Source organism: Neoarius graeffei, chromosome 6, assembly GCF_027579695.1.
Source record: "Neoarius graeffei isolate fNeoGra1 chromosome 6, fNeoGra1.pri, whole genome shotgun sequence".
Classification (NCBI taxonomy): Eukaryota; Metazoa; Chordata; class Actinopteri; order Siluriformes; family Ariidae; genus Neoarius; species Neoarius graeffei.
The window spans coordinates 35,094,055-35,109,907 of record NC_083574.1 but is presented as its reverse complement, the minus strand read 5'-3'; the positions used below and the strand labels follow the sequence as shown (position 1 = coordinate 35,109,907).

The 15,853-nt window shown below is 41.0% G+C and overlaps 1 protein-coding gene across 1 annotated transcript in view; it reads left to right on the top strand.

The window, feature by feature from the left end:
- Positions 1 to 15,853, top strand: part of shank3a (SH3 and multiple ankyrin repeat domains 3a) — a 520,369-nt gene that overhangs the window by 432,891 nt on the left and 71,625 nt on the right. Inside the window, exon 12 of the mRNA XM_060923596.1 lies at positions 8,011 to 8,124. Within this exon, the coding sequence (XP_060779579.1) occupies positions 8,011 to 8,124 (114 nt within the window). The remainder of the gene's footprint in view (positions 1 to 8,010; positions 8,125 to 15,853) is intronic.

Sequence of the window (15,853 nt, the reverse complement as noted above, 5' to 3'; positions counted from 1 at the left end):
TAGTAGTAGTATTGGGCAACATGGTGGTGTAGTGGTTAGCACTGTCACCTCACAGCAAGAAAGTCCTGGGTTCGAGCCCAGCAGCTGGCAAACTGTGTGGAGTTTGTATGTTCTACCCATGTCTGCGTGGGTTTCCTCCGGGTGCTCCGGTTTCCCCCACAGTCCAAAGACATGCAGGTTAGGTTAACTGGTGACTCTAAATTGACCGTAGGTGTGAATGTGAGTGTGAATGGTTGTCTTTGTCTATGTGTCAGCCCTGTGATGACCTGGCGACTTGTCCAGGGTGTACCCCGCCTTTCGCCCGTAGTCAGCTGGGATAGGCTCCAGCTTGCCTGCGACCCTGTAGAACAGGATAAAGTGGCTAGAGATAATGAGATGAAATGAGACTTATAACTCTGTCAATTTTCATGATTTTTTTTCAATCATTTTTATCCCCCACCTCGAAGTGTGCATGGGGATATAGGAATGGGTTCCATCCTTCCATCCATCCATTTCAATCTGGACAAGTTTTCTCAGAAACTACATAAGCTGCATCAATGAAACTTTACATGCTCATATTACTAATCATGATCTAAGTTGAGTTCAAAAATCTTTTATGTTTAATTATTATTTTCAGAGTTATGGCCCTTGATTTTCGTTATTGGACTTTGTACAAGTGGACTCAATCTGGACAAGTTTTCTCAGAAACTACATAAGCCACGTCAACTAAACTTTGTGTGCTCATACTACTGAAAAAAGATGGGTAGCATTTTATGAAGGTGTCATAGCACTTATGACATCATAAGTCAATATTAAAGGAGAACTGAAGTCATTTTTAAACTTGCTTTATCTCTTAATTAACGTGTTATTCAATTACATTTTCGGTTTTAGTAACCTTATATCGTGACTCGTATTGGCAATTAAATATGATACTTATTGGCCTATTCGGTTTTTAGCCGTGTTGAATTTAGTTCGTTTGGTCCACGGTAGGCGTCGCTTATCCACGCGATCTTCATGAGACTTGTGCGAGACTTCAAAACGTCAAGTGTCAGCCAGGTGTCAGTGCCGCCATTTTGAAAACTGTTTTCCAAACGAAATATTGCACAAAAATGAGTTTAAATGATGATTACTGCCTACTTTTTTCAAACTTTCCTGATCGCTATCAAAACAAACAAAACTTCCAGCTTGATTACGTCAGCATTCAAAAGAGGGCGCGCGCATCTTTTGACAACGTTGGCAGATGTCGGTCACTTTGATTTCTGCTGTACGTTTTACTTCCGTCCTACGATGTCTCGCACAGGTCTCAACGAATCTCATTTACAGCCATTGCTTTGACATATGGACTGATATATTACAGAGCATATTTCAAACACTCATAACTTGCTATAGCAGCGACAAAATAGCGATCAAAAATGCATTCCTATATTTAATAAAATGAGATAAATAGAATTTTGATAATAAAAGGTTTGCCTTCAGTTCTCCTTTAAAGTAATGGGCTTATAAGGGTGTAAGTGTTGAGGTCTTCATAAAATGCTCGTGGCAGGGGATAGTGATGACCATGTCTTCTTGTTTTTATTTTGTTCAGAGCATCAGGGCACAACTTTTCCTTGACCTTCAACTGACAAAGGTCAGCTAGCGCAAATTACTCTGACTTTTTAGTCATAGTCTCTATCTAGTTGTTGTTAATAATAATAATAATAATAATAATAATAATAATAATAATAATAATAATGTGTCATCTCCATGAGTAATATTTACAGTTTCAAATAGAGAGAATGTCTTGTTTACATTATAGAAATAATAGGCTTGTTTCCCAGCATGACATGCTCTACTTGTTCTTTTATTATGACATTTTCATTTTGCCTTTGGTCTTGTCTCTGTCCCTGTCTTGACATTAGTTTATTTCCCAGTTGTGTTCTCCTGTTCTCCATTTAGATCCTGATGGTTTGTCTATTTATACCCTCTTGTATCTTTGTTTCTTTCCAGATCTTTTTTCTTTTTTTTTCTTTCCTACAGTTTGAGTTTTCTGAAATATAAGTTTTGCTTGCCTTTTCATTTCTGATTATGTATCTCCCTGTTTTAACGGTGCCTACACCCCTGGATCATACCATTACCATGAGTTTATGCGCTTGTGTCCTGCTTCTAATCAGTACACCTTACACACTGAGCCCTTTCCTTGGACTCACCTCTATGCAGAATATTTCAAGCTTGTTTATATTCTTGGGTTGTTCATGTGGACTGAGGACTATGGCCAGTCCATTTTGTGTCCCACAGCCATTGGATGCATGTTTGTGGTCATAATCGTGTTGAAAGATTCTTCTCTGTCCGGAAAGGTCAATTTTGGTTGCCCAACCACAACACAAGTCTCGAAATATACACTACCGTTCAAAAGTTTGGGGTCACCCAGACAATTTTGTGTTTTCCATGAAAAGTCACACTTTTATTTACCACCATAAGTTGTAAAATGAATAGAAAATATAGTCAAGACATTTTTCTGGCCATTTTGAGCATTTAATCGACCCCACAAATGTGATGCTCCAGAAACTCAATCTGCTCAAAGGAAGGTCAGTTTTATAGCTTCTCTAAAGAGCTCAACTGTTTTCAGCGGTGCTAACATGATTGTACAAGGGTTTTCTAATCATCCATTAGCCTTCTGAGGCAATGAGCAAACACATTGTACCATTAGAACACTGGAGTGAGAGTTGCTGGAAATGGGCCTCTATACACCTATGGAGATATTGCACCAAAAACCAGACATTTGCAGCTAGAATAGTCATTTACCACATTAGCAATGTATAGAGTGGATTTCTGATTAGTTTAAAGTGATCTTCATTGAAAAGAACAGTGCTTTTCTTTTAAAAATAAGGACATTTCAAAGTGACCCCAAACTTTTGAACGGTAGTGTAGTTTGAATGATTCTTGAAGTTCAGATGCTGTGTTTTGTAGATTGCTTTCTGAAATACTTCTTTATTGCATCTATGCTTTCAGAAAGCTCATTGTTATGGAAGCGGCATCGAAAAGCTGTCTCTGAACCGTGATAACTGCACAAATCAACTAAACTGTGCAACTGTCTGATTTTAGCTGTTCCAGACTTTTGAAACATTTTATTATGGCCTTGTTTGTGCTTAATGGCATTGTTAGGTGCTTTATACATTACATGACATCTGTCTTTTACAATGTTTTAAATATCTGTGGTCTTCCCCCTTTGTGATGGATGAAATTATGTACAGAGGTACTTTTATTTTGATACTATTCTGCGTACTCGTTCATTCATTCAGGAGCATCTAAATCTTGGATGGAATTCACTGATGATCAGTGGGCTGTAGCTTGTGTCACTATTTGACTAGCTATTTATGTCCTAAAATCAGACAAGCATAGCATGTTACAGGATTAGCATCCTCAGTGCCACACACTTATAACACTGCTTCCTCTGTCACAAGCCTGGCCTGGATTGCAAAGTAAAGGCTGGGCACGGACGCTCGAACTTCGGCCAACATTTCTCCCATTTGACTAATGCAAATGAATGCCAGGTTTCAATATGGCAGCCATGCATAAGCATGCTCTGCCAGAGCTGAAGGCTGAAAAGGACCATCAGGCAGTGGCCTGGTTGCCTACTCAAATAAACACACATACAGAAGAGGCAGATTGATGAAGCACAATATTACTCCACTGTAATTTCACATACAACCCCGATTACAAAAAAGTTGGGACAAAGTACAAATTGTAAATAAAAACAGAATGCAATAATTTACAAATCTCAAAAACTGATATTGTATTCACAATAGAACATAGACAACATATCAAATGTTGAAAGTGAGACATTTTGAAATTTCATGCCGAATATTGGCTCATTTGAAATTTCATGACAGCAACACATCTCAAAAAAGTTGGGACAGGGGCAATAAGAGGCTGGAAAAGTTAAAGGTACAAAAAAGGAACAGCTGGAGGACCAAATTGCAACTCATTAGGTCAATTGGCAATAGGTCATTAACATGACTGGGTATAAAAAGAGCATCTTGGAGTGGCAGCGGCTCTCAGAAGTAAAGATGGGAAGAGGATCACCAATCCCCCTAATTCTGCACTGACAACTAGTGGAGCAATATCAGAAAGGAGTTCGACAGTGTAAAATTGCAAAGAGTTTGAACATATCATCATCTACAGTGCATAATATCATCAAAAGATTCAGAGAATCTGGAAGAATCTCTGTGCATAAGGGTCAAGGCTGGAAAACCATACTGGGTGCCCATGATCTTCGGGCCCTTAGACGGCACTGCATCACATACAGGCAGCTTCTGTATTGGAAATCACAAAATGGGCTCAGGAAGATTTCCAGAGAACATTATCTGTGAACACAATTCACCGTGCCATCCGCCATTGCCAGCTAAAACTCTGTAGTTCAAAGAAGAAGCCGTATCTAAACATGATCCAGAAGTGCAGACATCTTCTCTGGGCCAAGGCTCATTTAAAATGGACTGTGGCAAAGTGGAAAACTGTTCTGTGGTCAGACGAATCAAATTTTGAAGTTCTTTATGGAAATCAGGGACGCCGTGTCATTCGGCCTAAAGAGGAAAAGGACGACCCAAGTTGTTATCAGCGCTCAGTTCAGAAGCCTGCATTTCTGATGGTATGGGGTTGCATTAGTGCGTGTGGCATGGGCAGCTTACACATCTGGAAAGACACCATCAATGCTGAAAGGTATATCCAGATTCTAGAGCAACATATGCTCCCATCCAGACGATGTCTCTTTCAGGGAAGACCTTGCATTTTCCAACATGACAATGCCAAACCACATACTGCATCAATTACAGCATCATGGCTGCGTAGAAGAAGGGTCTGGGTACTGAACTGGCCAGCCTGCAGTCCAGATCTTTCACCCATAGAAAACATTTGGCGCATCATAAAACGGAAGATATGACAAAAAAGACCTAAGACAGTTGAGCAACTAGAATCCTACATTAGACAAGAATGGGTTCACATTCCTATCCCTAAACTTGAGCAACTTGTCTCCTCAGTCCCCAGACGTTTACAGACTGTTGTAAAGAGAAAAGGGGATGTCTCACAGTGGTAAACATGGCCTTGTCCCAACTTTTTTGAGATGTGTTGTTGTCATGAAATTTAAAATCACCTAATTTTTCTCTTTAAATGATACATTTTCTCAGTTTAAACATTTGATATGTCATCTATGTTCTATTCTGAATAAAATACGGAATTTTGAAACTTCCACCTCATTGCATTCTGTTTTTATTTACAATTTGTACTTTGTCCCAACTTTTTTGGAATCAGGGGTGTATTTACATGGCCAGTTGAGAGCACAGGGTTGTACAGCACTACTGCTGTCGGCTACAAAACAAAGCCTTTTAGGCGTGCTGGTGGTGTGCTCTGTGGGCTACAGGCTATAGAAACTGTAGCATGGATCACTTCAGCAGTGGATGTAAAGTGAGTTTTAATGCTGTCAGTCACAATGAGGAACCGTTCCTCCTACACGACAGTAGGAAATATTTTAAAAGGCATGTCTCTGCAGCCGGGGAGTGTCAGAGAGAAAGCCAGACTGATGAGGGTTTGTCTCTACACACTGTTGTGGGTCAGGCATCTCTGGCTCTAGTCATAAGCTATACAGTATGTAGCATGTAGTTTTCACAGCCACTTCTTCATGTGCCATGAGATAATGAGAAGTGTGTGTGTGTGTGTGTGTGTGTGTGTGTGTGTGTGTGTGTGTGTGTGTGTGTGAGAAAGAGAGAGAGATTGAGAGAGAGAGAGAGAGAGAGAGATATGCGCAAAGCTAATAGCAAACACACAGATGTAGTAAGTTAACAGTAGGATTAAATGTGATAATCAGATTCATATCCTGCAGCCCAAATTATCTCCTGATCCCCTGATTACAATCTGCACCATAATTGGTTGCATTTGGGTGAAAATGAGAAATTAGTCATGTAGGGGTGAAATACATGAAGTTGGGGCGAGGGAATAAGTTTGCTGTGGCAGTTGGGCATAGATGGACATGTGTGGCTCTCATGGCATCACTGTAAACAGCTAACAATTTTATCACTGAGGTACCTTGACCATGTTACTTTTCAATATCTGAAATGTGTTTTTATTCATGTCAATACTGACATTCTCAGTTTCAATTCAAAATAAGATGTGATGGTGTACTTTAACAACAACAGACTTAGATTCTATCTGGCCTGGATTCCTGTAGGGTGTTTTGTATATCCATGAAAAGACCAAACATGTATTTGTGAAATTCTACTAGTGCAGCTTCAGGCCACTTCTCCCTTTCAGTGGGGATGCATTCAAAATTTGTCAAAGTAATAGTGAAGTAATAGTGAAGTAATAGTAAAGTAATAGTCCCCTCTTGTGGAGAATATCCAGGCTGCTAAATGTGAGTGAGCAAGATAGTGTGTGACTGACTGACTGACTGACTGACTGACTGACTGAATGAATGAATGAATGAATGAATGACTTGAATGGCTGAATGAATTAATGAATGAATTAATTAATTAATGAAGCCCTGAAGAAATGCAGGCAGGACAGTTTTAGTATAAGAGTCATCAATGACTGGAATGGACTACCTGATGAAGTAGTCAATGCCCCTACACTGAACCAATTTAAGAATGCATTAGATAAGTCCTGGATGAGAGACATGTACAGTCTCCCCTTATGAAACACTCACCCATGTGCATGCGATAGTAAAAGTAAGCGAATAGCCCAAGTCTATAACGGGTGACAACAGGCAATGCCTCTATAGCCCGATCACTAATGATGATGATGATGGATGAATGAATGAATGAATGAATGAATGAATGAATGAACAAGTGGGACTGAATGAATAACTGACTGACTGACTGACTGACTGAGTAACTGACTGAGTAACTGACTGAGTAACTGACTGAGTAACTGACTGAGAAACTGAGTAATTGTCTAACTGACTGAGTATCTGAGTAATGAGAGAGTGAATGAGTGACTGAGAGACCAAGGAACTCAGAACATGACTGATGAGTAACTGACTGAGTAGCTGATTGTGTGAGTGAGTGAATGTGTGAAAAATAAGTAAATAAATGAGTCAATGAGGTAATTCATATGATAAAAATGTGTGTGCCCAACAAGTGTGTGTGTGTGTGTGTGTGTGTGTGTGTGTGTGTGTGTGTGTGTGTGTGTGTTGCCACGTGGATTATGGCAGTGTTATCCATAGTGGAAGGAAAATGGTGTAATACTGTATAACTCACCTTATAGATAATCAATAAAGACTGTTCTTCACATCACTCCAAAAGATTGCCTGGCCCTACACACACGCATGCATACACACACTCTCTCTCTCTCTCTCTCTCTCTCTCTCTCTCTCTCAGATACAGGAGAGGAAATCACAGTAGTATACTGTTTCTTACAGTGCTCTTATGCTGCTTTGTGCAAATAAAGAAAAGGACACAGCTGTGATTGAGACGTGTGTGTGTGTGTGTGTGTGTGTGTGTGTGTGTGTGTGTGTGTGTGTGTGTGTGTGTGTGAGAGAGAGAGAGAGAGAGAGAGAGAGATGGTATGGTAATTGGGGCTTCTTTATTTATGAATCTAATGGAGTGCTAAGTAAATTACTGGTTTGTCCTTAGTTATGATCAACATATTAGATGCATACAGACAGGCATGTAAACACACACACACACACACACACACACACACACACACACACACACACACACACACACAAGCATATACACCATTTACAATCTCATACTTTGAAACTGTGGTATCCTAGCAACTACAAAGCCGAAGGACAGAGCTTGACTCAGGAGATTTTGTGTGTGTGTGTGTGTGTGTGTGTGTGTGTGTGTGTGTGTGTGTGTGTGTGTGTGTGTGTGTGTGTGTCATTGTGTGTTTGTCATTGCTAGGGTATTTTGCCCATAAGATTTTATCACTCAATTTTAAGCTGCTGAAAAAGTGGTATCATTTAAGAGTTGTACATGAAGTGTTTCTTCATAAATTGTCCCATTTACTTATGACTCTCTCTCTCTCTCTCTCTCTCTCTCTCTCTCTCTCTCTCAGTGCTCAGTATAGGAGAAGGGGGCTTTTGGGAGGGCACAGTTAAAGGGAGGACCGGCTGGTTTCCTGCAGAGTGTGTGGAGGAGGTGCAGATGAGACAGTATGACCCTCGACTAGGTAAGTAATGAAGCAAAGACACACGCGCGCACACACACACACTCCAGTAAACACTACGTGTGTGTGATGTCCCGTAGTGGGATTATGGCATCCAGATCCGAGCCGCTAAAAGAACATTGCTTGATTAGCTTGAGCGGGGAATAAAGTGTGTAACATAGCAACCACCAATCTGAACAGCTTTTTAATTGTAATAGTTCTTATTATTCCTTTTAGAAACACGCACACACCACAAATAATGTAGGTGCCAATATCTGATACAGCATTGTCAAGCTGAATCATGAATTAATTGAGTCATGAAATGAATCTTCAATGAAAAACTTTTTTTAAGTTGCTGGTTTTATAACATGAGCCACACCCTGACACAGGGATTCATACAGTACCATGCCATGCATCCAAACAGTGCTGTTGTTCCCCGTTTGAGTGCTGACACCAAAGGGGGGTGAAAAAAGTGTGAATCTACTGCTTACTATGTAAACACAAAGTTATCATCTGGAACAGAGCCATCAATCCATGGTTCAGTAAAATGATTTGTATGTGAAATCAAGCCTCAGATTATGAGCCCAGAATCAGTTTTGAGTGCGGCCTCGAGTATTCAGGTCGAGTGATGTGAAAACGCCTGAAAATGTGTCTGTCAAATAAATAAATACATGTAAATGTGATTAATCCCCCAGCCTGCACCATCAAATTACACATCACTCCTGTACCTAATGTAGTGGAGTATCAGTCCTGTCTCTGTCCTGTATGCGTGTGTGTGTGTGTGTGTGTGTGTGTGTGTGTGTGTGTGTGTGTGTGTGTGTGTGTATCAGCACTCAAGTTTAGCACTAGTGTGTGGACAGCTCCAAGAATCCAGTACGTGTGTGTGTTCTGATTCATTCAGCACTGATTCAGAAGAGAGTTCAGACTGTGTGCTGACACACCTGATTTGGTGTGTGTGTGTGTGTGTGTGTGTGTGTGTGTGTGTGTGTGTGTGTGTGTGTGTGTGTGTGTGTGTGTGTGTACTGTTTTAAGTACTTCAGTCAACACAGAATTATTTTTTCTATTATGCATTAATCTAGTGTGTCTCTGTTTTAGCACTCCTTGTGTGCGTGTGTGTGTGTGTGTGTGTGTGTGTGTGTGTGTGTGTGTGTGTGTGTGTGTGTGTGTGTGTGTGTGATAACAGAAGAAAGCTTTTTGGCAGTGAAGGCAATATGTTTTGCCTCAGTGAAGCACAGAAGACCATCCTGTCTACAATTAACTTAGCCAAACAAGTCGCCCTGCATGCTTATGTGTGTGTGTGTGTGTGTGTGCTGCTAGTATAATGAATTCCCCAATATGTTACACTACAGCTCACAAACAAATACGCACACATTTCCCTCTCTCTCTCTCTCTCTCTCTCTCTCTCTCTCTCTCACACACACACACACACACACAATCTGTCAGTGGCAGTGGCTGAAGTGTGTGACAGTTGAGAGAGAGAGATACAGAGAGAGAAAGGCCTGTATGGTGTGGAATCAATAAGTATATACATTACTGGAAGGTCCTGTACATGCCAAGCATGCCAATTCTGTACTGCAGGGAACTCCTTCCCCTCTCTCTCTCTCTCTCTTTCTCTCTCTCTCTGTCTCTCTGATTCTCTCCTCTTCCTCCCACGCTTCACTGGATGACTCATACTTCTATGAATCACCCAAATAGGGTCTGTCCTATATTTAGTCTCATTTTAGGAGTTTGGCTGGAGTAACTCCCTTTCTTGCACTTCCTTCATTTGGTGTGTGTGTGCTGTTAATATAATGAATTCATTAATATGCGAAATGACAGCTGACATACAAACCCACATGCTTCCCTCACTCTGTCTGTCTTTCAGTGTCTCTCTTATGGATATTCCACAGTTTTCAGCAACTTTTATGCGAAAGCTACACTGCTGTGTGCACATGTTCTTATTTGTGTACATGTGTGTTATCTTGATAGCAGATACTTTATCTTAACACAGGGTCTGACTTTAAAGGAGATACACAGAACCTTTATTTTTAAATACATTTCTGAGTGGATAGTATCTCCATCCTTGACTCTTGTATGCTGCATAAATGGGAATAAAAAAAATATATATTTTTGAGAGTTAAAATCGACCACAAAGTTGGCATTCGAGCTGAGCCAGCCAGCCCTGAGTGCGTGACGTCACAGTGGTAACCGGTTTTAAGGCCGAGGCCTTTGACAGCTATAGACCAAAGCCAGACTTGGCAGGCGAGAGTGGTTGCAATGGTCTCTTTGTTCAGATTTATTGGAGATTGTTCAGATTCCTCAGATAGTAATACATCTGACTGCGATAGTCCTGAAATTGGAGTGTGTGTACATGCTACTGCTATACACGTAGAACTGTATCAGTTCGAACCATCGGAAAGTGAATCCGATAGTCACACATTGGCCACGGAGGCCCCCATCTTACAAAATAAAGCCAGAGAACAAAGCCGTCTAGAGAATTGGATGGAATTGAACTGACAGTCTCATGTGACTCTCATTAAAACAGGATAGGCATTATAACTTATGCAACATGCATGCATTTTCACTGATAAAAGGCTAATTAAATAATCAGATGAATTGAGACAATCACATTCTGAAGCAAATTAAATAATCTTATACCAGTAACTTAAACACACAATACATGTACATGTATTAATCTAAATGCAGGTAAACAACGAGTGTTGTTGTGATGTAACCAAATGAGAGTCGCATCTTACCCGTCTGTGTTCTCGTTTCTTGAAGGCTGACCTTGTAGCTGATTGTTTTGAAACAATCTGACTTTCAGTTCTTCGTTCATTTGCTTCTTCCACATAAGGGCGAGATATTGCTGCTGAGGCAAACATATCCAGCAAGGGAAAAAAAAAAGCATATCCAGCGGAGAAATCTGATGACTGGTCCACTCATTCTCCATTTTCTCCATGCTGAGTACTCCGCCATTACTGCTTGGCTCACACTCTGGGAGAACTGGTGCAACTGAGCTTGCTTTCCTTTTCTTGTAGTTTTCTTTTCCTTTAATTGGTGGTACTGCACCCTCTTTCAATACGGGCTTATAGCCAACGCTCCTCAGCAGATCAGAGGTCTCGTACGAGTCATGAGTAAAATGTGCCCATGAATTTCTCGCAAAACATGTCCAAATCTTTGCAATTTGTACATTCTTGGGCCATGGATGCAACATAAATCCACCTTCTGTCATGTTGCCGCACCCACCAGCAACACATCTACGTGGCATGGCGATAAATTAACTCAAAATGGAGGCTCGAAGTTGCAGTTAGCTCTGTGTTTTAGTATCGCGGAAATGGCGATGAGACGGATAGCCGTCCTGCAGTGACGTCACAGATGTCAAGGTCATTCACTCAGACTGCTACCTATATGAATCATTTTAATCATAAAAATTCCGATATTAGATTTATTGTTCACACTTAAAACTATTCCTGTGCTATTATTGAGGTCTCAAGGCATTTATAAACAAAAAGTGAGGCCATGGCTCTGCGTATCTCCTTTAAGCTGCAATTACAGAATCTTTTAATCCTTAGTGCCAAGAGGATTTGCAACACACACATACAATACACACTTATAAGTCAGATTAAATTAAATGACTTTGGGTAAACAGTGGGTTTGGGATGTGAATGTTTAAAGAATCTGTTTAATTCTGATTACAGTGTATGAGTATAAAATAACTTTTTTGTTAATGAGGCAGGTTGCCTCTCTCTCTCTTTCTCTCTCTCTCCCTGCCACACACACACACACACACACACACACACACACACACACACACACACACACACACACACACTCCTTAATTAATCACTTTTTATGCAAGGTGTTTTAGTTTGAGTAGCCAATCATTGATTTTGTGCTTTGAGTCTGTGTGTGATGAATTCTGAGTGTTTAGCTTAAAATGAGTGAGATTAGCATAATGTCCTTGTGTCACCTTTGTGCGTGTGTGTTTTAAGACACCGTAGGGTACCAAGCTCCTACTGAACGTAACTGAAATTAGCAGAGTACGAAAAGTGTGTGTGTGTGTGTGTATATGTATATGTATATATATCTCATCTCATTATCTCTAGCCGCTTTATCCTTCTACAGGGTCGCAGGCAAGCTGGAGCCTATCCCAGCTGACTATGGGCGAAAGGCGGGGTACACCCTGGACAAGTCGCCAGGTCATCACAGGGCTGTATATATATATATATATATATATATATATATATATATATATATATATATATATATATATATATATATATATAAAACAGTAACATATATGCGCATAGTCTCTCTCCCTCTCTCACTCACAGACACACACACACACACACACACACAAGCCAGTGTGCTGACCGTGTGTGAGTTCTCCTGCCTGTAGAGCTGCATTAAAAAGGCAGTAGGGGAGGTAAAGACCTGTAGTAATACTCTGCTGTTTGCGCTATTAATAGTGCTGAAGTTTATTCCTGTCCCACTGTCCTCTATAAAAATAGCAAACCATGCAAAACTGTCTCCCTGTCTGTGCGAGTCTCCCCCTCCCTTCCACCTTTCCTTAGTCATGCTCCCATCAACATCCTCTGTATTTGGGGGGGAAAATGCCTTCACTAACTGATGAGAGAAACAGGAAAGAGAAACCTGATAAAAATGGGTACTAAAACATCTAGGGTTTTCTTTTTGTTTGTTTGTTTTTAGATCAATTGTGTGTTAATTAGTACGGTTTTGTATACTTGGAAGAAAAAATACTAAACTGTGTTTTAAGGTATAATCACTGGGGTGGCACTCTCAAGCTTCCATCTTCTGTACCTTTAATTAGAGGATCCTAATTAGAGATAAACAATATTAACGTACATAAATGAAACAGAACAGAGAATGGAGCTTTTTTAACATTAAACTTGACATTTGTATGCATAGAGAAATCATTAACATTTACACTGCTAATGATCAGACAGGCACTAAACCAGAAAAGAGCTGTTTCTTTTACAGTCAGAAAATTTTCTCATCTGTCTCAAAGAATATGATCTATGGTATCAAATGCTACACTGAGATTGAGCAAAATAAGAAAGAAGACACAACCCTGATCAGAGACAAGTAATAGGTAATTTGCTACTTTAACCAGCACTGTTTCAGTACTGGGATGAGGCCTAAACCATGATTGAAAGATTTCATGAATGTGACTCCTGTATGGGTGGTGCAGAGGTTAGCACTGTTGCCTCACAGCAAAAAGATTCTGGGTTTGAACCTTGCAGCTGGCTAGGTCCTTTCTGTGTGGAGTTTGCATGTTCTCTCACTACCTGTGTGGGTTTCCTCTGGGTGCTGTAGTTTCCTCACAACAATTCAAAGACATGAAGATTAGGTCAGCTGTCTACTCTAAATTGCCCGTAGGTGTGAATGGTTGTTCATCTCTGTGTTAGCCCTGAGATAGATGGGAGACCTGCCCAGGATGTACCCTGCCTCTTGCCCAAAGTCAGCTGGGATTGGCTCCAGCTTCCCCCTTGACCCTGATGGATAAGCAATAGAAGATAAAGAAGAACTTTATTCATCACATGTACACTTAAGCACAGTGAAATTCCTCTCTGCATTTAACCCATCTGAAGCAGTGAAAACAAACATGCACACACGTATGAATAATGAGCACACACACACACACACACACACACACACACACACACACACATACCCAGAGCAGTGGGCAGCTATGCAACAGCACCCAGGGAGCAGTTGGGGGTTAGGTGCCTTGCTCAAGGGCATTTCAGCCCAAGGCCACCCCCATGTTAACCTAACCACATGTGTTTAAACTGTGGGGGAAGCCAGAGCACCCGGAGGAAACCCACGCAGACACGGGGGGAACATGCAAACTCCACACAGAAAGGCCTCCATCAGCCACTGGGCTAAAACCCAGAACCTTATTAGTGTGAGGCGAAAGTGCTAACCACTACACCACCGTGCAATGAATGGATGATTCCTGTACAAGTATGAACTTAGTTGCTGATGTCCAACCTTTTCCATGATGCCGGCCTGTAGTTTGACTACTGGCAAGGCCTTTTTTTTAAACCAGAGGTTTTATTACTGTTAGTGTAAAAGATGTTGGTATGTAGCCAATGCCAAGGGAAGTGTTTATTATTTTTTATCAGATGATTATTTCTGGTAATATTTGTTTAAGAAAATGTAACAGTATCAGGTCAAGTACCCAAGTTGGTGATTTTGAGAAGGAAATCTGTAAAATTAATTCAGTCTGTTGGATTGGGTAAAGGATTTTAATCACTCTACTGGTTATATTGACCTCTAAACAATTAGTTATCAAATTGTCTGACTTTGAGGTGGGTGATACAGTGGAAATATCTCGATTCTCAAAGGCATTTCTATGATATGTATCATGGCATAAATGTCCTGGCTATGTAGCATGCCATAAATGTCCTGGGTATGACTTTAAACTGCAACCGGTAGTGAGTCTCAGGTCCAGGAGGACTTGAGTATTGGGGAAAGTGGAGTTATCCCTTAATCACCATTGCTCCCAGGTCCGCTCTGACCCAGAATGGTAGCACCTGCCTGGGTTCCAGCTATGGGTTAAATAGTACATCACCAATAAGGTGCTGGTAGTGGGCACTTTTCGGTGCGATGTGGCAGATGAACCCAACAGGGTCAATGGCACATCACCTGATGGCATGCGGAAGAGCCACTCAAATGGCCAATGGAAGGCATCACTCAGCAAGTCAGTTGTCACTTTTGTGCATCACTTGGCATCAGGTCTGGAGGTTCAGAGAGACACCACGATGGGGTCACGACATCATTTGCCTTACCTTACTGTGCAAGGTGCTTTGTTAGGAAAAGAGAATAAGTCTGGTGCGGGCCTCGCGGCCCATCTGCGTTTCTGCACATCCTAATGAAGCAGTCATCATCGCTAGAGATGGACAGCTGATTTATGCATTTTTTAAAAAAAAGGTACCCTATGGGTACATGTGGCTACTGCTTATAAATAAAATTATTTTCTGATAGCATGCCCATGCAGTAAATATAGCATATATATTTACTCTATGAGGCAGTAGCCACAAAAATGAGCAATTTAAAAATCACAGAAGTAAAATATACCAAGTATCTGTACTTTTATATTATTCTACTCTTACCTCTTACAGTTTTTGAAACTGAAACCTCCGAACCGAGGCTGACATACACAGGCTGTCGCCATGACCGAAACTCTTATTTCCTGGAAATGGCCTGGCGCTAGAGCTCAGTGGTCTCTTTTCGACAACTTCCCATAACAACTCGGAAGTGTGTCACATCTACATCAAACGTGGGACCACTGGCTGAAGAAGGCGAGGAAAGGGGGACAACCTGGAGTACATTTTAAAATAGGAACACACTTTCCCTCTGTAATAAGCATAAACATGTCTGAAAGCAATTTCTTTCGTTTAGTCCGTTTATTTCAAATGGTGAACCAAATTGTATACACTCACCGGCCATTTTAATCAGAACACGTGTATGTGCAGTGTGCGATTGTTACGCTCATTCTTACATTCTTACAACACGATGACATAGTGGCTACAGCCTCTATGTGAGGCAGTAGCCACAAAAACTCATCTCATCTCATTATCTCTAGCCGCTTTATCCTTCTACAGGGTCACAGGCAAGCTGGAGCCTATCCCAGCTGACTATGGGCGAAAGGCGGGGTACACCCTGGACAAGTCGCCAGGTCATCACAGAGCTGACACATAGACACAGACAACCATTCACACTCACATTCACACCTACGGTCAATTTA